Source organism: Parasteatoda tepidariorum, chromosome 1 (genome assembly GCF_043381705.1).
Source record: "Parasteatoda tepidariorum isolate YZ-2023 chromosome 1, CAS_Ptep_4.0, whole genome shotgun sequence".
NCBI classification, from domain to species: Eukaryota; Metazoa; Arthropoda; class Arachnida; order Araneae; family Theridiidae; genus Parasteatoda; species Parasteatoda tepidariorum.
This window is the reverse complement of record NC_092204.1, coordinates 88,098,291-88,121,902: the sequence shown is the minus strand read 5'-3', so window position 1 is coordinate 88,121,902 and position 23,612 is coordinate 88,098,291. Positions and strand designations below refer to the sequence as shown.

Below are 23,612 nucleotides of genomic sequence, written 5' to 3'. Positions count from 1 at the left end.
TATTCCAATTTTATTTTTTGACATGTTGCCTACTTCATAAAGAAAATCCCGACTAGAAATAAAATGTTTTTATGAAAAGAAACTTACTATATTTTTTTTCGTGGCTTAGAGGATTCTTCGTCCCCCATTAGGTGGGATTACTTACGCCACTGCTGTGCTTAGTTAAAAACACGTATGCCCCGAATTATATAGTATATAATACTTGAGCCTCCACATACTTGATCCAGGAGTTCCCTTGTCTTCTGGATTGGATTCAAAATTACAAAGCAACGGAGTTGAACATTGGTTGTTGTAAACCCAAAAAATTGGGTCGACTGTTCAACGATGGTTATAAAATTATATAAAAAGAACCATGTAATGGATTTTTGACTCTGGGCCTTATAACTATTTCGATCATTGCAAGAACCATGTAATAGTAGATTTTTGACTGTGGATATTATAGCTGTTTCGATTTGTGCAGGATCCTGGCGCAGATGTAGCATCTCCTGTGTGATAAAAAGTGACAAAAAAACATGCATAAATATCGTTTTATTTTTTGTTTGTTTGTTTTTTTTTTTAAATTTTATTTGGTTCTAAATAATTTTTAAATCCAGACTTAGCTTGTTCTTGCACCAAGTCCTTTGACATTACAGAATCATTTCTTAAGGTCAAGAATTTCTGATTGAAAAAGTTATGTTTAGATGCATTACAGGAGTTGAAAAACTGTTTAGGAAAATTTCTGCTGTTACAACTTAGATGATAATTTGATGAAACTTCCTGAAATAACTGTAAATTCGCTATTAGTATTATTAGAGTGGTTTCACAGTTTTCTCCGTCCAATCTTCTTGATCAACCAGTTCAAAACTGTTTCTTACGGCAAGTAATTACATCTTTCGTTCGTAATGTTAATCTGGTTAAATAAAAAGAGCGGATCAGAAGCATTGCAGAATCATACATTGTTTTCCCACTCTTTATTTGATTATTCAACATCGAAAAATCAACTTATTAATCATCATAGACGGAAAAGAGTTGTATCTATTAGATATTTTCACTTTTTCCAATTTAATTATAAAATTTTAAAAAATTTCCAATTTTTCATTACAGATTGATATAAGTGATGTTTTATTTGCTAGTTTAGCCATTTTTTTATAATGCGTTTAAAAGAAAATCTCACTTTTCTCGTTAAAGACTGAGTAGTACTATATATCACATAGTTTTGCCACTCTTTTTTTTGATTATTCAACATCGAAAAATTCCCTCCTATCCGTCATAGACGGAAAAGAGCTCTATCTATTAGATAAATTTTTCACTATTTTCCTATTTGACTAAACATTTAAAAAAAATTCCCAAATTTCCATTACAGATTAATTTAAGTGTTGTTCTATTTGATAGTTTAGCCATCATTCTTATTATACGTTTAAGAGAAAATCTCTTTCTTTTTTGTTAAATACTGAGACTAGTGCTATTTATTACATAGTTCTGTCACTCTTTATTTGATTATTCAACATCGAAAAATTCTCTTATCATTGATCCTAGACAGAAAAGAGCTCTCACTTTTTTCCAATTTGATTATACATTTTAAAAAATTTCACAAATTTTCATTACAGATCAATTTAAGTGTTGTTCGATTTGATAGTTTAGCCATCATTTTTATTATAAGTTTAAGAGAAAATCTCTTTCTTTTTTCGCTAAATACTGAGAGTAGCGCTATTTATTAGAGAGTTTTGCCTTTTTTATTCATAACAATTCGTTACAAAAATAACAGTGCAAATCGAAACTAGATCAGCAATGCACGGACAAGTTACAAACAATGTCGAATGTTATCAGGTAAAAGAGAAAACAATCTATTATTAGAACACAAATATCACTCTTAATACGAAAGGTAGATTCTGTTAAGCCTTGAACTTCTGTTTATCAACTCTTAACACTACATTAAACGCCGATAGTTATAGCCCACGTACCAACCTGGACACAAAGAGGAGGGGGGGAGTGAGAGAGATATCGTATTTATCCGGTACTCACAACCTACACTAACGTCACGGTGATGCGATAATCTTAAACAAATGCTTAATACATACGCAATAGATCATTTCCAGTTGAACGGTATAGCGAGACTTACACGACCACGCACAACACACAGCGTAATTACATCTAATGGGGTGGAAGGATCCTTCAAGCCAGCCTAGGAAAGAAAAATAGGACTCTACCTCGTAGGTAGCTTTTGTTTGACAATTTTTATTTCCGCTCTTCAGTTTTTATTTTTAGGGGCAGAAAAAAAGGAATCGGAATGGACAGAGTGAGAAAGATAGTAATGTGATGATATAGAAATAAAAATATTATATTAGCAGAGTTTTAACCACAGAATTCACAAAATTTGAATGTTTGGATGTAATTTGGAAAATGTTTTCTTGTCCATACTTGTTCTAGTACCTATATGATTACACGAGACTTTTTAAAACAGCGGGTAAACTGACAAATTTAAAACCTTTTACCTTCAAGTAAAACTTAATATATATCTACTCCAAATCCTGCCTATTCTGATTTCTCCTAATCAAATGTATGACGTCGCATATATTTCTGGTCTAGTGTTTCGCAATTTTTCTTTTAAATAATCAATCAAATGTATGTAAAGGGAAACGGTCCCGTTACAGCTCGTTGTGGGCTCGGGGGTCATGGAGGTTAATGCTTCTGAATTTCATGATCAACGACATGATAATGGCAATGTGGTGCACCCAGGCCTCCTTTACTTTCTAGATATGATGGTACATATCAATCTGAAGCTGAGTTGGCTACAGGCTGTCACTGAATCAGCTATATGACGTAGAATATATTCCAGGACTAGTCTCTATGAAATTTTTTTTTTTTCCTTTTTCAAACAGGCAATTAAAATTTTATGTGATACATCCCAGTTTAAGCGTCTCCCAATTTTTTCAAGCTGGCCTTTCAAGTATTATATAATTTTTATTACCGTTGATTTTATTCGTTGAATTTTTGGATTTACGACTACTAATGTTCAACTCCATAGCCTTGTCATTTTGAACCCAATTCAGAAGACAAGGGAACTCCTGGATCTAGTATTGGGAGAAATTTGCCTTCGCAAAGGACTTTTTGATGAAACTAACCCCCATTTACGTTACATGAAGAGGAAGACTACGAGAATCTCCCACGGTTATCCTGACGGCGAAAGGACTCTAACCCATGATCCATCGACCACGGAGGATATTTTACGTCAGCACTGTGGTCGGTGCAAGCCGGATGCGGAATTCGTATCTACCAGCCATCTCTGGGATTCGAACCCGGTTTATCTCATTAGAAGGCGAACGCTCTATCCCCTGAGCTACCACGGCTTATTACACGGTTCTGGCAATGATCGAACCAGCCATTAATGTTCGCAGTCAAACACACATTGCTTGGTTTAGCACTCATCAAAACAGCTACAATAGTGCTCAGTCAAAAATTAATTACTTGGTTCTTGCACCAAGTTCTTCAATCGATACACCCCTGCAGGCGTGATGCCTATCGATTTAAAGGCTTTGCATCGGTAGAAGTGATCCAAAAAGCTTAGGTTGCTGAAGGGAAGGAAAATGTTATTTCTCACCTCTCACTGAATACTGAATAAATTCAGTGGCGTGTGGAGTGCAGTGGTGTGTGGATGCCCGAGACTGGCTTTCCGATTAGATGCTCTTAAAAAAAAATAGTGTTATCACTGGAGGAGACAAAAGAAAGAAAATGTCAGTTTAATTATAAAAAGAAATTGGAAAGATAAATAATTATAAAAATCTAATTACGCATTTTAACCTTTTGCAATCCTTTTGTTCCTTTGGACTGAACATCAAAAGTCAACACTCTGAAACTTAAATTTTTTTAATATTAGTATTTAGTAACCACGTTATTTTATGTAAATATTATATTTATTTTATGTAAATATTATATTTATTTTATATAAATATTATATTTATTTTACATAAATATTATATTTATTTTACATAAATATTATATTTATTTTATATAAATATTAGTTATTACATATAAATATTGTACTATGTATTTTAAATAATGTAACGTATACATTAGTCTTATTAGCATTTTTAAGTGAAAACGAGCGTTGACATTTCTTTATGGTAAAAAATTTATTACCTACAATAAAGTATTTTTCATTTTTTTTTCTAAATGAAGGAATATTTAATAACTGAAAAGTTCATCATCAAATTTGTAAAATATCGTAGTTTATTCTTCGTAAAATATCTTGTTTGAGCCAAATATTTATGAGTTAAGTAAATTTAATTTCATAACAAAAATAAAAGTAATGGATTAAAGTCTTAAATTCCTATCAGTCAAATGGATGACCCTTCAGCTGTTGCCTCCATAGCCTATACAAGTAAAATAGTTCACATTGTAAATATTGCATATAAGGGTAAAAGGTGTCGAAATGAACATATTATTATTGAAATTTTCAATAAAAAATTAATGCTAACAATGAGAGATATTTTCTTTTATTTATAAGCATTTAAATACATTATTCCTATTTAGCTATTTGGAAACGCAAATACACTGGTTATCATAAATTAAGGAAAAATCACAAAAATAGCGATAACTCTTTCAAAAGTAAGCCAAACCGTGCAAAATTTGCATATGTTGTCCACTAAGAGTAGCTGAGTAAAATTGCAATATGCAAATTAGTGGCGCTGCACTCGGCTTACGTCATCTGCCTGGAGCATAAAAGTCCAAGTTTGAGAGAAAGCACACAAATTTTACTGTGATTGCGACATTGAAAATCTGAGATAGCCAATTCGTAATAATGACCTCTAGGCATCATTTGCCTGAAGAACTACGATGGAGAGCCATCGGGAGACTAGAGGCAGGGCAGAGTCAATCAGAAGTGGCCAGATGGCTAAATGTGAGTCCATCTGTGGTTCATAGACTTTGGAGGCAATTTCAAACCACAGATTCGGCATCTAGGAGGTTCAGTCAAGGACGGCCAACTGTTACGACCAGTGCCGATGACCGATATTTGACATTAAGTGCACGCAGGAATAGAACCGCTACTCCGACACATCTTAGATCCTCTCTTGCTGCAGCCACCGGAAGGTTGGTGTCAACGTCAACTGTGCGCAGAAGGCTCCACGAAGGTGGTCTGTATGCGAGACGACCAGCCATTTGCGTGCCGCTCACATCACGCCATAGGAGAGACCGTTTGCAGTGGGCCCGACAACATGTCCACTGGACGTCAGATCAATGGAGGCCTGTTCTCTTTACGGATGAGTCCAGGTTTAGTCTAGAAAGTGACAGTAGACGTTATTTGATATGGAGAGAACCTGGGACCCGTTATCATCCATCAAACATCCGTGAAAGAGATGCATACGGAAGAGGCAGTGTCTGTGTTTGGGGAGGCATATCCTTAGGAGGGCGCACATACCTCCATGTCTTTCCAAGGGGAACCGTGAATGCTCAGGTTTATCGAGACAACATCCTTGATGCTTATGTGCGCCCATATGCCGGGGCAATTGGTGATTGCTTCCTGTTACAGGACGATAATGCAAGACCACACAGAGCTCGCATTGTTGATGATTATCTTCAACAGGAAACAATTACTCGCATGGAGTGGCCAGCTCGATCCCCGGACTTGAATCCTATCGAGCACGTTTGGGATGCTCTAGGGAGGCGTGTATCTGCCATCAATCCGCCCCCTCAGACCCTTGCCACGCTTGCAACTGCTTTACAAGAGCAATGGCTCTCACTTCCTATTGAACTGATAGACCGCATAATTGAAAGCATCACACATCGCTGTTTGTGCTGTATTGCTTCTAGAGGCAATCATATTCCATATTAAAGGTACTTTTTCTATTGCAAACCGATACTTCCAATTTGTTTATTTTATACATGTGCTAATTTCTATACTACTATTAATGTCTGATAATTTCTTTTTATGTTGTTTAATACCTTACTATGTGTTGTATATTGTGGGTAAGTTTCATAAAATTCCATGTGTAATTTAAAGAGTTATCGCGATTTTTGTGAATTTTCCTTAATTTATGATAACCAGTGTATTTTAAAATGTATTTTTTTATTAACTTAGTGTACTTTTTGAGAAACGAACATTATCGATGTAAGGTGGGTTTAAAAAAGCCTATTTTTCTCAATGTCTTCTAGAAAATAATGATGAAAATTAATGATTTGTAATTTCAAATAAAAATAAAAAACAATTGTTGTTGTAAATGGCAACCTCTAGAGATAGAACTGAAAATGACTAACAAGTAAAGAAAGAAAAGTCGATAAAAACAAAACGCAGAAGATAAATTTAAATGAATAAAAGAATAGAAAATCCTTATTTTTCTTGAAATTAGTTTAACTTCCTTTATAACGGATAAAAGAAGAAGAAAAATATTGAAATACATTGCATCCGTGAGTTGGCCGGATAAATCTCGTTAAAAGTAAAAATTCCAATTCAGATGAAACAAAAAACTAATAATGATAAATTGAGAATAGACATAGGAGGCGGAAAGTGAAAAATTGGCGGATAATGAAAAAGCCGCCAAAAAAAAATTTTTTTTTTGACAGGTGTCAAATATATTGTTTATTTAATTTTAGTTTTGTAAATAGGGCGAAAAAAGTTCGAGAGCTGTTTTCATTTTTATTCTATGAAAGAAGTAATGAACAAATTTTTTTTTTTTTAACATTAAAAAAATATAGGATACGTCTAGTCTACTGACTAGAAAATAAATATTTCTTTAATGATGATTTTTTTTTTTTTGAATAATTACCATTTTATGGGACTATGTTGGATATTATTATTCTAAATTGCATGAAATTTACTGTTCGAAATTGCTCATTTGCAGAAAACAGACACTTTATTTATATTTTTCTACTTTAAAATTTGGAATGAAAAAAAAAAAAGTACCGCACTACCACTTTTACTAATTTTCACAAAATTGCACTAAGTACATTGTTAACTGAAAAGTAAGGTGCTAAGTGACTGAAAAATAAGGTTAGTGCTACTGCTAAAACAAGACAAGAGTTATGCAAATTCTCTCTCATAATATCTTTCTAAAGTCACATCATCTCAGAGTGTTTCCCTTCGTTATGCTACCTACGTTCCTGAGAGATACCCCAGTAATCTTACATCTTTTCCCGTTTTTATATTTCTTCAGATTTAGTTTATAATACCCTTTAATTCTGTTTCTTTGAATATTTATAATTACTTACGTTTGGAGCGGTGTAGCCTATTCTGACTTTTTTTAGGAAATACATTTTATTTTCAGTCCAAGTATTGAAGTTCGAAAGTTCATGAATAATTTGAAAAGTTTATGAATGTTTTACAAAGTTGCGACATAAAACACTTTTAAATTTAAAATCCTACACAAAATCCTACATTAAAGTCAAGAACTCATCTAAATGTTTCTCTTTTTAAAGAGTTTTTCTAGAAGAAAAACTCTAGATTTTTCTAGATTTTTTGTACCTTTAGGAAAACATTACAGAGAGATTTTGCATAGCATTTGTCTTACATAAACCATAATTTCATTTTCCACCTCAGTGATTCTGTGATGCGTAGGAAATTATCTCGCTTGCTCTGACACCACTCTGAAAACGTATGAGTGATTTCAGTTCAGACATTATTGATTTCAGTTCAGACATATGATTGATTTCAGATCAGACATATGATTGATTTCAGATCAGACATATGATTGATTTCAGTTCAGGCATATGATTGATTTCAGTTCAGTTCAGACATATGAGGGATTTCAGTTCAGTTCAGACATATGACAGATTTCAGTTCAGACATGACAGATTTCAGTTCAGACATATGAGGGATTTCAGTTCAGACATATGATTGATATCAGTTCAGTTTAGACATATGACTGATTTCAGTTCAGCCAAATTAGGGATTTCAATTCAGACATATGAGGAATTTCAGTTCAGCCATATTAGGGATTTCAATTCAGACATATGAGGGATTTCAGTTCAGACATATGATTGATTTGAGTTCAGTTCAGACACATGAGTGTTTTGAGTTCAGTTCAGACATTTGAGTGACTTCAGCTTATTTCAGTTCATAAAAAGCGAATGAGCTTATTTCAGTTCATAGAATAATATACATAATGTATCGAGGGTTCGTGTGGTTTGGAGATTAATAAGACTGTCCATAAGACTCCAAAAATTTATTAGTAGAACCTTCCAGAAAATATAGCAATTTTCAGCACTCAATTTCAGCTTGAATTACCATTTTGCAACAGCATTTTGTTGCTGAAATGGTCGACAAGTATCGCCAACTCGCTGAATTGTCTCCAAATCGGCAAAAATGTCGCCAAACTGAGTTTTCCATAAGAAATGAATTAACCGTTATTTTTTTTTTCTAATTCACGTTGGAATTACGCGACTTTCTTAAAAATTTTCTAATTAAACTGGTTTTTTTTTAAAACTCCGTCAGAGATACTTAGCCTAATAACAAAAGAATATTTACAAAATTTTTACACATATTTTCAAATTCGTAACAATATTTTCAAATCCCTTGAATTTTTGTCTCTAAAATGTAAATGTTTATCATGACTGACATACATCATTAGAAAATATGAGAAACGCATATTCCCCCCCCCCCCTTCGCTTAACCATCTGATGCAGAAGGATTACCGATGATCTTTATATATATATTTTTCTGATAACAGCAAAAATATATTTCGGTATTTTCTAATTATAAAAAAACAGTTTAATAGTTACTAAAAAAATCTGTTAGTTTATCGGAATTATATTTGCACTAAAATATAAAATCCAAAAAATTGTTGGATTTTTTTTTTTTAAATTCATATTTAAGGAATTATTGGTTTGTGAATTGAAGAAATTTCAGTGATAATAACTGTCTCTCTTAGACTTAAATAACTGAAAATTTGAAAAATTATTGATCGGAAGGGAGCCGTGTTTGGAAGATTTTACCTTTAACGCAGAAAAAGACATCAGTTTTTAATGATGTATTTCATAATCATAAATTATTAAAGTGCTAAATATAAATTTTTTCACTTATTTTGACCTAAATTAATACAAAATAATGAAAAAGTATGTAAAATACGTTTGGTGAAAATTCCGTGCAGAAGGATTAAAGATGATTTCCCTTGATTTTGATCTAAGTGTTTTACATGGTTGTCTGATTCTCATATCTTTGCAAAACAAATTCGTAGAAAATTTGTTTTTTCAAATTACTGCTTTCTTAAGAAAAATCGAGCTCTTGTAAATAATTTGCATTAATCTTTTATTATTTTTCAACAATTTTCCTAAATCCCAGAGATTATTTTCCGAATAAGTTTGTCAGTTTTAAAAAAAAATCAGAAGATTGTACATCCTTTTAACATTCAACGATTCTAAGCAAGAAAAAAATTCAGTCTCTTTCTATCCCATGTGAAAATCATCTTCGGAACATAACTCAATTTTAATATACGCTTTCAAGTCGCGCCTAAGTAATCAATCAAAGTCGCGATTTAATATAATTTTCATTTAAAAAATATATTAAATTCAATATCTCCAAAACTTGCCTTATTTCTGATTGATTTCACCCACCTAATTACGCTAATAGCCCTGAACTGAGACAAATAAATCATTAAGATACACTCCTCCACACAAAATGCGCAACTTTTCGCGAAGATGATTTCTTTCAAATGCCGATTTGACCTATTGCTTTCGCGGAATTGACACCACTTCATCATGCAAATGCAAGAAGGTCGCACACTATTTACCCAATTTTTTTTCTTCGTTTAAGTACATCAGGGTAATAATTGTCTAACCACTTCTCAGTACAGAGAAAACGGCGTAGAGAAGAGAAAAAAAAAGAAGAAATGATTTCTTCAAAAGAGGAGGAAGTGTAGAGAGCGATTATGTATAGGTTTTCCGATTATGCCTTCTTCATTTTTTTTTCTTCAGACCAACGCCCTCATCTGTGAATTTCTCTGAAATTGCATCTTCCGAATTGTTCAGGAGAAGTTTTCGCGGAAATTGAATACCGATTGGGTAGTTTGCCTACGCGTCGCACAGCACAATTCTGCCTACATCTTTCCTTTTTATTTTTTAAAAAAAGTTAATTTAAGTATTTTTGCGCCAACATTAAAAATTTAAATAAGTTAATCCCAATAGTTTCATTTTAGCATCGGCATTGAGTAGTCCAATTTTTCTTTCCAGCTACGGAACCCAAAATGATCGACCTTCTTTTAGTGGAACCCCGATAGTTAGAAGAAATTTCATTATCAAGTGTGAAAAATATTAATCAACTAAAGATCATTATTTTTCTTTGAAAATATTTAATAAATTAAAATTTTATTAATTATTTTGAGAATATTTAAGGAATGGGGGAAGGATGACATTTTTTTTATCGTGTACTTTTAACAATACTTATCTTTAAAATTGAGTTTTATGTCGGACAATTGAATTTACAGGGCTAAAGTGGCATTTAGTCTTGTTTTCAATTTGATTTTATGGCATGCACAGACTGAAAATGAATGAATTGATATGCAGTTTTAGTTTAAATAAAAATGAAAAATATCGAAAATAAACTTTGAGAATAGTTAACAGATCAATAATAAATAACGAATAAACAATTAATTCGATAAAAAGTTTATCCTAAGGTTTATCTCAACTTAACTTTGCCCCAAATTTCGGGATCCCCTTAACCTTTTCGCGGAACACCATTTGAAATGTTGGAATAGCCAATTTAAGTATAGTAGAACGTTGATTATCCGAAGGTCGATTTACCGGAATGTTCTATTATCCGGATCGTGCCGTGGTAGCTTAGGGGATAGCCGGGTACGAGTCCCAGCAATGGCTGATCGACACGAATTAAAAAAGTTCTCCCCAAAAGCAAATTTCTTCCAATATTTAATCCAGGAATTCCCTTGTCTTCTGGATTGAGTGCAAAATTACAAGGCAACGGAGTTAAATATTGGTAGTCGTAAATTCAAAATTGGGTCGGTAGTTCAACGACGGTTATAAAATAAAATAAAATCATCTGGATCGTTAAAAGACGACGTGTTTTTTCCCCTTCCCCCAATTTTTTTTCTTCATTTTTGCGAAAATGTTTCTTTATTTTCAAAATATCTGAAAGGGCTCGAAAAATGTTTCGAATAAAGGAACAATTTTCTAATAATTTTTTTTTTAATGTTAAAACTTTTAAACACGCTATTTGCAATATTCTATAATAGGCACTATTACAATTGCCAATCCTAAACCTGGAAAGAGCGTGAAGGGTAGTTACTTCTTGTAGCGGTTTTTTTTCTTAAATTTGCCGAATTATCTTCATTTTATGTTATCCGGATCAACCGTGGTTACGATTGGTCCCGAAAATCGGCGTTCTACTGTATTTGTTTTAGTAATTTTGGGATCAAGGGAAATTGAATAAAGCATTGGAACAATTTCGTCTTTGTGGAGGTGTTGTTTAACCATGGAGGAAAAGAACCCGAAAACCTCCCATAGTTAGCCAGATGACAAAGGAGCTGTTACCCATGATCCACCTTATCTCTAGGGATGCTTTTCGTCAGCATTGTGGCTAGTACGAGTTGAGACTGTATTAAAAATCCCTCAACCATCTCCTAGATTTGTACCCGGGTCGTTTCTATATCCTGTTATAGTTTCCAATTTAACCCACATGAGGGGGCAAAACCCGGAGACCTGCCATATTTAGCTCGACAGCAAGGGGACTCTAATCCGTGATTCAGTTATTATTGGAATTATTTTCGGTTAGCCGTTGTGGTCGGTGCGAAGTGGAAGCTGCATCTGGATCAACCCACTGTAGCCTGATTTCGAACCCACGTCTCCTTATTTGGTAGCAAATGCTCGATCTCCTTGAAAAATAATTTTGTCAAATTTTCGATCATCGCTTGAACACTTCATCCGTTTTATACCGCGTCCATGGCCTTGCAATTCTAAAGAAACGATAAGTTTGAAATACTCAATAATACGTCATAGTCATTTTAACAATAATACATTTTAGCACTAAAATAGTGAATTATGTAAACTAAACTTACATACATTGCTCATTAAATAAGAATGTATAAGAGAGATTTGGCAAAATGGTATCTTTCAATACTAAAAGTTTTTGTTTTCTTTTAAGACCTAAATTTTTCTTTAATGCAGCTAAAGAATATGTGAAAGAGTGTCAAAAGGGTTTGAACTGCGGATAGTTTTGTGTCATTACGTGCCGTCCGGAGCGTAACTCTTTCGTTTTGGTGGAGCCATTTTACACTCGTGCTGGCACCCATCTTTTAATGCAGGCAGGCGTGAAATAGTTCTCCCTGATAAAATCTCCGAGACTTCTTGGGAGTTGCCTCCGTCAATGAATAAATTTATTGTAATGGCAACACAAGTGATTTGTCGTGTGCGTCTCATTTTCTTCTCAAGTGCAAGGGAAGAAAAAGTTTGACGCTAGAACGAAAAATGGGTATAAGATTTTAGAATCAGAGAAAATTGAATTTTTAGAGTGTTATGCACAGTGCTAAATTTCAGCAAACAGAATGTTCATAATCAAGGAAACATTCAAAATATCTTTTAATTTTTGTTTTATTTTTTGTGTGAATAGTTTTGGAGAAAATAATGTTACAACACAACTCCAAATTGTTCAGGGAGGCGTTTTTTTTTTCCTTCTTTAAAATTTCGATTTTAAAAGAAATCCATTTCCAGAAACTTTTTAAGTATTATTCTGAAAACTATGATGAACAACACTTTGATCTAAAAATGCCACGCCTAGAATAAAAACTGTTTAACATTATATTCTCACAAATCCCTTGTAGGATAATACGGAAAACAATGAAACATTAAAAAAATATAAATACTGATGAAAATATTTCATTTACGTGACAATATTTTTCGTTTAGGAATAACGTAAACGTAGACTTAAAGGTACGAAAACTCATTAAAATGAAATATTTATTGCAGTTCGATCACTTTTTGTATATGGTTAAATATTCGTAGCTTTAAAATAATAGGGTACTGTTTTTTCTATATATATCTTATCCAAGTAAGGATGAGAGAAAAATGTTACAATATTGATTTTTCAATTAAAATTTTATTTAAAAATTATTCATTTTTCTATTTTAATGAATAGTTTTGAGATTTGACGTAATTTAAACACACTCCTCTACTTATCTCCAAATTAAATAGTAAAGGACTCAAAATAAATACACGACAAGAAAATTACGCCATGGAAAAATCTCAACTTTGAAATAAAAGTTAAATTTGGGAAAAGAAAAGAGAAAAAAAAATCTTCGCGAGAGAGTTTTAGAATGTCATAAAATGTATTACAGCGTAAATCTTGCTTAAATCAAAGTTACGTATTTGTTTTTAAATTTAATCCTAAAAATTTTAAAACTAGACTACGGTAGCATAAGTCTAAGTTAAAAATGAAATCAGAGGGGGGAGGACGTAGTAAATTTCTTAGGTAAAAATAAGAAGGGGTTTGTTTATTTTTGTTGATAAGAGGAAAGTCCGAAATTGCCCAAAACTTGCTTGCGTAATATTTGAAGAGCCTAAATCGCCTAGGAACTTACATTTGAATGCTTTCAAGATTAGGAATCCGAATATGGCAAGTGTTCCAATATTGTTTACCTATTTGTTTTATTTCAATATAATTGTTCTCTCTCCCCTCTAAATAGCAACAATTTATACGGATCCACAATGCGTAAGTTATTTAACCCTGCTTACATAAAATAGGATAAGATAAGATATTGATACGATGTACTTAGCTAATACAAGTCTATTATAATTCACTTTCATTTCCAAACTCTTTGATAAGCATACTTCAAAAATGCGGAAAAAGCTCGAAGTGAACAATATATCGTTCCGCATTTAATCATCGGTTAATATCCGAAAAGCATTTAAAATCCTCTTTTAGCTTCCAATAGTAGCAGCCCATCGAAAATTGTATCCACATATAAAACGTGCCAAAACACGTTAAAACCAAACAAAGCAGATCCTTCAAGGAAGTTCTCTTGACTTTTGTTTCAGGTAAACTCGAAAAAAAAGAAAAGAAGAAAAAAAAAGAAGACCTTGAAGCAAAAAGAGAAAGCCGCTACGAAATAATCAGTCTCTAATCGCGGAAACTGATTCTCTCTTACTCATCCTGTTACTCATAGTAGGACGTATTTTGGAATGTCCGTTTTTCCATTCACTTTCAAAAACCCCTTTTACACACTAGACATTCCCAACATTTTTAAGTCGACGCGCGAAAGATCCTCCTGAAGATAAAAACCACAAATACCTGTTATCACAAAATACATTCCATTCCTTCACTTTAAAAAAAAAATGTTCTTATCATCAGGTAGTAAGGAGGGGAAGGGGGGAGCTGGGAAATCGAGGGGGTGTGCCGGAGCGGTTGAGGGTGTAAACAACTAAACAAACCCTGATTGTGCCCAAAGTAGGCTTTCGCTACTAGGTGGTATTTATTACTGTGACTTTGCTTTTTGTGGATTTTCTTTTTTCGTAGGCTACTACTTACTCATTTATAAGGTCGCGCCATTTAAAGTTCTGATGCTTCGTGAAAAGAATCCCTGATAAGATTCGGCTCTTTTCTTCCATTTTTACCTGGAGATCTTAATCTAGTCAGGATGGAACGTGTTGTAGTAGGAAAGAGTGCAATACGCCGATAGCGGTTTGGAAATATTTGTAGCATTTTTGATGATTTGCCTGTAACTCTCATGCCGCGTTTCGTAAGGCGCCCAATAAATTTTCTCTAGAAATGTGGTGCAATAGATGAGCAATATATATATTTTTAAATTTAGCCCGTTAATTCCTTCTTCTTAATATTGCCGCATTTTATTTTATAATCGGCGTTGAACAGCTGACCCATTTTTCGATTTACTATTATCAACGTTTAACTGTAGTTTTGAACCCAACCCAGAAGAGGGGAGCTTCTGTATCAAAGATAGAGACAAATTAGCTCCGTGGAGGAACTTTTCATGAAAATAAAAAGCGTTTGTTTTACGTAGAGAGGAAATCATCTCACGGTTAACTCGACGGCATGAGGATTCGAACCCGCAATCCGTTCACTGAGGATATTTTATGTCGCGAGCTGGGAGCCGAGCCTCTCACCTCTATGGGGAACGAGCTCTCTATTCTCTGAGCCTCCGCGGCTCATTATTACCAAGGTGCATTTATTTTTAGAAAAATGGTACTGCTTATTTTCGTAAAGTGAATATTTTTATTAGTCACTTCTAAAATATTTTTATTACTCACAACATCAAATAGAAGTCAAATATAAATGCATATATTTATATTTATTAATATAGTAGGCAAAGAACCACCTTGCTTTTTTATTTTAAAGAAATGTTAATAATGATACACTGTGCGACGACTTTTTGAATGGGACGTTTTGTTAATGGGACGCTAGGTACGAAAGGTGCCAGATTCACATTTTTTTTAACCCTTATTTGACAAAACTTGAAACCTATGTTCTTTAAAAAAAAATTGTGTGAATTTATTTTTCATTAAGCATATAGAATTTTTTCTAAAATCTTCTACAGGAAAATAATTTAAAAAAAAAGAATTTCAAACTTTAAGAGTATCATGTTTTTAATTTTCTGTATAAATCAAGATAATAGTTTTTAATAATAGTTTAAATTTTTATAAAATGTTCCTTACTTTAATTTGCTTTCAATATTTTTTGCCATTGGCATTTTGAATGAATTAAGAAATTTTGTATTTAAAACTGCATTTTTGTAGTTATTATTGAAAAAAATCTCTAATTTTATATTGTAAAAGTACGAAATTTAATAAAAACAAATTAAAATAAAACACGTAAAATATAGTTTCGATTTGCATAGAGTTATATTTTGTAATTTCTGAAGTAAAGATTTTTTTTGTAATTTTTGGTTTTAAAGTTAAAATGATGTAAAAAACATTGATTGGTAGATTCTAATAAAAAAATAAGTTTACTCCTAAATATAATATTCTTAAAACTTCTTCAAAAGTATTTCAATGTGTAAGAAATAAAAAAAAATTAAAACAATTTTTTAGACAATAATTTCTATTTAAAAATAAATGTACGGCACTAAATAAAGTAAGTATCATTGTTTTTTATTTTTATTACAAAAATACAATCTTATAATAAAATAGTAATGCAAAAAAAAAGAAAAAAAAAGAAAAAAACAATCACTTGTATCAAGAACTAGTAAAATTAATAGTACTTATTTTTGCTTTGCATGAGGAATCATGTAAAACAACAAAATACTTATAATTTTCCGTATGAAAAAAAAGTGAAAACTTACTTTTCACTAAATTCAAAATCGTTACTTTTTGCTTAGCTGGGAGCAAAGAAATTCACCTATTTCTTGTTAATTTATTTTTTAATATTATATTTACGTTTTTATTTTATGTATGTTTTATTTTTTGCATGGTTCATTTTGCGCATGTTTTATTTTAAGTTTTATTTTATTTTTTTTTAGTCTGTTTGTGTTTTATTTTATTTAATTTTAATGTGTTTAAGAGGATAAATAGATATTTTTGGTTATCCTTTAAATTATTACCAGGCTTACCGAAAAGTACTCAAAATTTTTTTTTTTTGCATTCTAAATCTTAATTTAGTAGGCGTGTATTGTGTAAAAATAGATCACTCTCACTACGAAACCAGATGCCACACAGACAAATAATGATTTTATTTCCTTTTTCGTATCCTGATACACATCAAAATCAGTAACATATTGTATAAAATAGAAATTATCTTGGCATATTTTAAAACGGAACTAAAAATTCTCTTCATTGATAAATCTGTCAGTTAAAGATAACACTCACTCATTCATATCTCACTGCTTTTGACTCAAACAAGAAACCTCCATGCATTTCTAACATATTTCATGCGTCACATTTTCAGATCAAAAAAAAATTTTTTTTCCCTTCTAATTTTTTTTAATTGAGGGATATTTCTTAATTAATATATATATATATATATATATATTTTAAACTTAATTTGTTTGATTTTGAAATCAATTTATTAACGATATAAATAANTAACAGAGAGGCTGTAGTCTCGCATGTTACATATATATATATATATATATATTCATTCCTGATGCCTTAATTACAAGCAAAATATATCTTGGTATTTTTTAGTAATAAAAACCAGTCTAATAGTTATTAAGTCTAATGGTTACTATGTTAGATTATTTAAATTATATTTGCTCTAAAATATAAAATCCCCCAAAAAAGTAGTTTGAAAAATGTCTCATTCGTATTCAAAAATTTAATCAATAATTGATTTTGTAAACTAAAGAAGTTGCAATGATGAATAACTGTTTGTCTTATATCAATAACTATAAATAAAGTGCAAATTTGAAAAACTACTGTTCGGAAGTGAGCCGTGTTTGGAAGATGCGTTCTTTTATGCAGAAAAGGAAACAGGTATTTCACGTTGTATTTCATAATCATAAATTATTAAAGTGCTAAATGTAAAATGTTTCACTTATTTTGACCTAAATTTATGGAAAATAATGAAAAAAGTCTGAAAAATATGTTTAACAAAAATTCTGCGTCAAAAGGTTAAAATAATGTGCGATTTTTTTTTTTAAAATTTAGGTTACTTACTAATCCTAACATTTAAACGCTTACCATATTTAAGTTACAGTTTGATACAATTGTAAATTTTCACAAATATTTTTTTAAAAAAAATTTAGCAAAATTATCCAAATTATTTAAAACCGATTAAAATTATCATAATATATATTCAAGAAATGAATTCTGACCTGGATGGTTAAATTAAATGAGTGTATTAAAATAAAAGAGTATAGATACCAAATAAAATTTGTCGTTTTAATACGCACAAAATTAGTGTAATCAATGCTCAATTATAATTAATTAAATAAGTTTATTATTATATTTACGTTAAATATCAAAATTGGTGTTCAGCAAGCCAAGCTAATTTGATTTTTTAAAATTTCGTTTAATCTCTTATTGCAATTGTGTAAATTTGATTATAAACTCCTATTAATGCTTGATTTAAAAATAATAAAATAAATAAATGAAAAAAATGGAATTTTTTTAAAGTTGTCTTTTTTTCATTTTTTGAATGACTTAAAATTTAAAGCATCTAAGTGTTGTAGAAGAAGTTGAAAAATTTGGAACGATTTTACAAAATATTACTGATAAAATTTTTTTAAAAATTTATAATAAAGCAATAATTGAAAAATTTTGAGAATCATTATCTATATCAGACAAGACGTTAGTTTCGCCTTCAACCTCGAAAGTCGAAAACTCCCGGAAGTATCTATACATATACTCTGCACAACTTCCATGTTAAAATCGAAATATATTTTATTTTCTATCAGGGGAACTAAACTTCGTAGAATAATAAACAAAGTACCATGGGAAAACATCTGCTATATTTTTAGTTGAGAAAAAAAATTGTTTATCTAGGATAAAATAAATTATCGAAATTTATAATTTTTTTTTTTGAAATTTACCAAAATGAAGTGGATGGTAGAGTTAAAGTTCGTTTAACATGTAAAATTTTAAACAGATCGTCAGACTCAATTAGGCTATAAGTCGAGAAGCGGATTTTGAGAGTATTTTATCAAGCAATTTAATTATTTATATACATTATAGAAACTTACTGAACAATTTTCTCAGGAGCTTTCACTGTTTTACTTGTTTTGGAATTCTTCAAGATTTTAACTCGCTCAATCACTAACTTAAAATTCACTAACTAAATATCACTAACTTCACAAACGGGAGCCGTGGTGAAGGGAGCGCTCTTTACGAGCGCTCGCTTCATAATGAAGTGAATTTGGTTCGAATCCCAGCGGTGGCTTGTTGATGGGAATTCACCACCCGTCTCGCACCGACTCTTTTGCTGACAAAAATATCCTCAGTGGTAGACGGATTATGGGTTAGTCCTTTTGTGATCAGGCTAACCTGGGGAGTGATCATGATTTTCCTCACCATGTAACGCAAAGACGGATTAGTTCCACCATCAAAGTCCTCCACGAAGGTAAATTTCTCCTAATACTTGTTACCAATCGGGATCAAAATTACAAATTTACGGAGTTAAACATTGAAGTCGTAAATTCAGAATCGGTTGTTCAATATCAATATCGCTTGTTCAATATCGATTATAAAATAAAATAAAACCTCACAAACGCTGTTACCGTATTAAATTTTCTCCCTTTTCTTTAACATTTAAAATAAATCCATATATGGTCTGTTAAAAGCAACATTGTTAATTATCGTTTCTTTTTAAAAATTTTGGGTAACTGTTATTTTTTTTCTTCTTTAACTTCTAGAATAAAGAAGAAAAAAATATTAACTTGGTATATTAGTATTATTGCAGACTATTATAAATATAACTTATGCAGATATTATAATTTATTATGTTATTATACATGATTATTTTTTATGACTATTATCATGATTATTTTGATTATTATATAAACATTAGATGCATTTAGAAAAATTCAAGAAACTACATGTTAGGACGTTGTTTATCTTAAAAGAAATCACTTCTAAAACTCTATCCTTAATTAATGAAATCATACTGATTATAGGCTTGTTATCAGTTATAAGATGACGAATGTACATCCCTGGATTATTTATGCTACGGCGCGTTATAAGTGTTATAATATATATTTAACGAGCACTCATATTAGTTGATGTATTATTGATTGATTTCATCTTAGTTCTGTATATTTAAAAATAAAAAAAAATAAAGTATACTTAAGAAAAACATAAAATCTGCATTGTTTATGTGTAAAATACAGATCCTCATGTAAAAAGAAAAATGCATACCAGCTTTGGTAAGTTTACACTTTATTTGTAATTAATGTAAAAATATATTATTTCTGTAATATGAAACACAAATAACAATAAAAAATACCTTAATTTTAGTAATCTTTTTATCTGCTCAATTTTTTAAAGTTATTAAAAATATAGTGTTATTTAGGAAATTTAGTATTTATCATGCGCGATTTTAAATTTCAGCAGCAACAAATATTTCGTCGCTTTTATAGATTTTACAATTTTAAAAACCTTGTATGCAGTTTTAATTAGCCTAAAATTGAATAGATTTATTATTTTTTTCAAATTTGATTGGACGTGCGATTAGATTTTAAGAAAATTGCCCCTGCCCTTGTTAATTTTTTAATAATTAAGTAGTTAATTAATTATAGGCATTGAGGCAATAATTTTTATTTTCTAAAAGAAAATATCAATTTTAAGCTATTGCTGTTAAGAATGAATTATCAGTTCCATTCACAAAATTTTTAATTTCTATGATTAGATAAAAAAAACTAATTAGTTTTCATTTAATTAATATCTTGATTAAAATTTACATAAAACGTAAAATGCGGTTGACAAAGTTTTCAGGGACATGCCCCCTCAAAGATGAAGTTATCAAAAATAAATTTTTTTTGCAAATTGTAAAATTTCTTAACTATTGCAGATTAACAATATCATCATACATGTTTTCGAATTTCCGACATAAGTTTAAGCACATAAAACTCAAAGCATTCGAAGGTCAAAATTATTACGCATTAAGTAAAAATAAATTAGTATACCCCTTATCATACGCGAAACACGTTTTCGTTTTGTTTCATTGTTAGTAAAGTTCAGATTTAATTTTTTTTCTTCTCTGTAGTTAGTTTGAAATATTAATTTTCATTCCTTATTTTTCATCTCCATTTTTTTCGGGGGGAGTTATGATGTGGTTATACAAATATGATTTGTATTCTAAAGTAGCGTTTGTAGCAGCGCGACATAATTTTAATGCTTCAATTTTCTTTACTACTGTGATAAAAAGTTTTGCTTCGTATCTTTCTGAAAATTTAACGAACAAAAAAAATTTTTTTGTTGATATTTACTGCTCAGTAGGGGATTGTTTAAAATAAGCGTGGGAATTGAATGAACAGTCTTAAAATTCCTTTAACTATGTCTTTTTTCCTAATTTAATTATAATATTTCGTAGAGGATAAATCTACGATTCAACAAATAATGCGAGTTACATTAGGTGAGGATTGTTCGGTGTTGATTTCTGTAGTAAAGTGTCCTACATTTTTCGTTTCAAGTTCAAAAAAATAAAATTTGTTATAATTTTTTTTCAGAAATTCTACAGTGAATTATTAAGATGCCGTGCAATTTTTTCCCCTTGTAGTTCTGGAAGAAAAATGCTTTCAAATTTTTTAAGGGAGAGGCTCTGATGTTGCTAGTGCAATTACTGTGCTGAAAGCTCTGCTTTAAATAATCATGAATTGATTCTGTGATATAACATAAAAAATTTTTAAAAAATATCAAATCCGTGACAAATTTAAAACCTCCTTTAAAATTTAAAATCACCTGTCAAATTTTTAAATAATATAAGGAAAAAATAATTCTCAAATTGCGTTTAAAAAAAAAATTTGTTTTGTAATACTTTAAACGAAAAATATAAAACGTTTCACTTTCAAAAAACGCGAGGAAAATTTTCAGTGGTGATCGAAATCAATTTCAATTTTTCTTTTTAGGTATGACGAAAATAAAGTTATTTCGTTCCCTTTTAAGTGTATTTGAAAAAACGTACTTTTCAAATTTTTTTAATTGATTATTATTTTTTTTAAAAGTTTTTCTTGCGCTTGTTTTAGTCGAATAGTCAGCGAAATTTTAAACATGGAGTCATAAAATGAACTTGACGCAGTCAGGAAAGGATTAAAACTTTTATTTTCATCAATCACAGAGCGTCAGTTCAGTTTTTAAAAACACTTCATTAGTCGAGAAGCAATCGGAATTTCAATTGACGATGGTGATTAAATGTCGATAAATTCTGCTTCTCGCGATAAAAAAAACCATTGAAATTTACATTGACATCAAGCACGGATGCTCCAGTTTGAGATTTGCGTGTTCTAACTAGTCTAACATTAGAGACATTTTGCATAGCGTTTGTCTTACGTTAATTGTAACGATAACCTCTTTTTTGACTCCTAAGTGGCGCTGCGATTGGTAGAAAAAATATTTGTGCAGTGTTTAATAGTGTTTGAGTTAGGGGACGGGGAATTGATCAACACCTCGTAGAAGAAGGAAGGCATTTGCACGAATAAATTTAGCAGTCCGACGTAACAAACATAAACTATACAGTGGGGAAAGTACAGAATATGTCACTACGTACGGGCTGCTAAACTGCGCGGTGGGGGGTAAGTACGAAAGATATCACTACGTACGGGCTACTAAACAGCGCTGTGAGGGGAAAAATACGAAAGATATCACTACGTACGGGCTACTAAACTGCTCTGTGAGAGGAAAATACGAAAGATATCACTACGTACGGGCTACTAAACTGCGCTGTGAGGGGAAAATACGAAGGATATCACTACGTACGGGCTACTAAACTGCGCTGTGAGGGGAAAATACGAAAGATATCACGACGTACTGGCTACTAAACTGCGCTGTGAGGGGAAAGATATCACTACGCTCGGGCTACTAAACTGCTCTGTGAGGGGAAAAATACGAAATATATCACTACGTACGGGCTACTAAACTACGCTGTGAGAGGGAAAATACGAAAGATATCACTACGTACTGATTACTTAAGGATCGGATTTCTCGTTTATACCCTTGCGAGAGTATAGTAAAAAAAGATCAAAATAGTTTTGAAACCAAAACTCTTTTTTTAAAAAAAAAGCAGAATGGAAAATTTATAAAAAAAACGGAATTTAATTCAGGAACTGTTATAATTTCTAGGGTGAAAAATGAAATAAATAAAAGGATTGTGTACTAGAATTTTATGTCTGGTCGAAGGATGACCATGAAAGTTATCAAAACATCCGCACGACACGAATTATTTTGGAAACTCCTGTATATTACGTATATCCTCTCCAGACGGCAGTATTGCATGACTGGAGATAAATAGAATCGGCGGCAGCAGAAGGTTTGCGGCATTTACGTGGTCAACCCGAAAAACCACAAAAATCATTGTGAATTCTCTCTCCTTCAAAAACACCGGTTGACAGCTGCCTTATTATTCACCTTAAAGAGTCGCACTCTTCATTAACAAACAGGTGGTTTTTACCTTTTTACCTCCCCCCCTCCTTTTTTCAGCTACCTGTTGACTTTTATTTAGTCTATGCCAAAAAAATTAACATTGTATCGAACTCAGAAGATAAAAGCTCAGATTGAATTTAATAATCGGTGCCTTGTAAGCTTAAAGTCACTGTGAGCGTACTGGTAATTATAGAAGAATTAAGAAAAAAAATTGAATGAAAATATCTACTTAAGTAAATACCCCATTTGATTTTGTGTCCTATTGCAATGACAATAATATTTTAAGGCCCGCAATGGACTGATCGCAAAGACACGGTTCCCAGTAGAAAACCGAAGTCAAGCATCACTGGCTGCGGTCAGTAAGCGGGTGGGTGACCACTTTGATCAGTCTGCATAGGGACTGAGGTTGTCTCGTCAAACTGTTCTACCGCAAACTGCTTGATTTCGCGTGCAGGTCATTCGGTCATTCACCAAAGCAGGGGAGCCCATCCCCTCTACAGAGGATCGAGATTGCCATAGTATGTCTTCGATCTGAAGAATCTCTTTGGCACTTTTGAAAAATAACCATATATTTGATAACACAAGTTAAAGTGTGCCAAAATATATGCATAGCATATTTACGTCCTTTTAGGGTGCACCCCAAATTATCAAGGATGTTTCCCAAACCGTCGCCAATA

At 31.6% G+C, this 23,612-nt stretch overlaps 1 protein-coding gene across 3 annotated transcripts in view; it reads left to right on the top strand.

Annotated features, from left to right (window-relative positions):
• Positions 1 to 23,612, top strand: part of LOC107444955 (uncharacterized) — a 127,497-nt gene that overhangs the window by 70,990 nt on the left and 32,895 nt on the right. Inside the window, exon 1 of one of the 3 annotated variants that reach the window (XM_016059244.3) lies at positions 19,570 to 19,724. The exons of the other annotated variants lie outside the window; for them this stretch is intronic. Coding sequence (XP_015914730.1) covers positions 19,709 to 19,724 — 16 coding nt within the window. The 5' untranslated portion in view covers positions 19,570 to 19,708. Of the gene's footprint in view, positions 1 to 19,569; positions 19,725 to 23,612 lie in introns of those variants that run through there. 3 annotated transcript variants of the gene reach the window in all.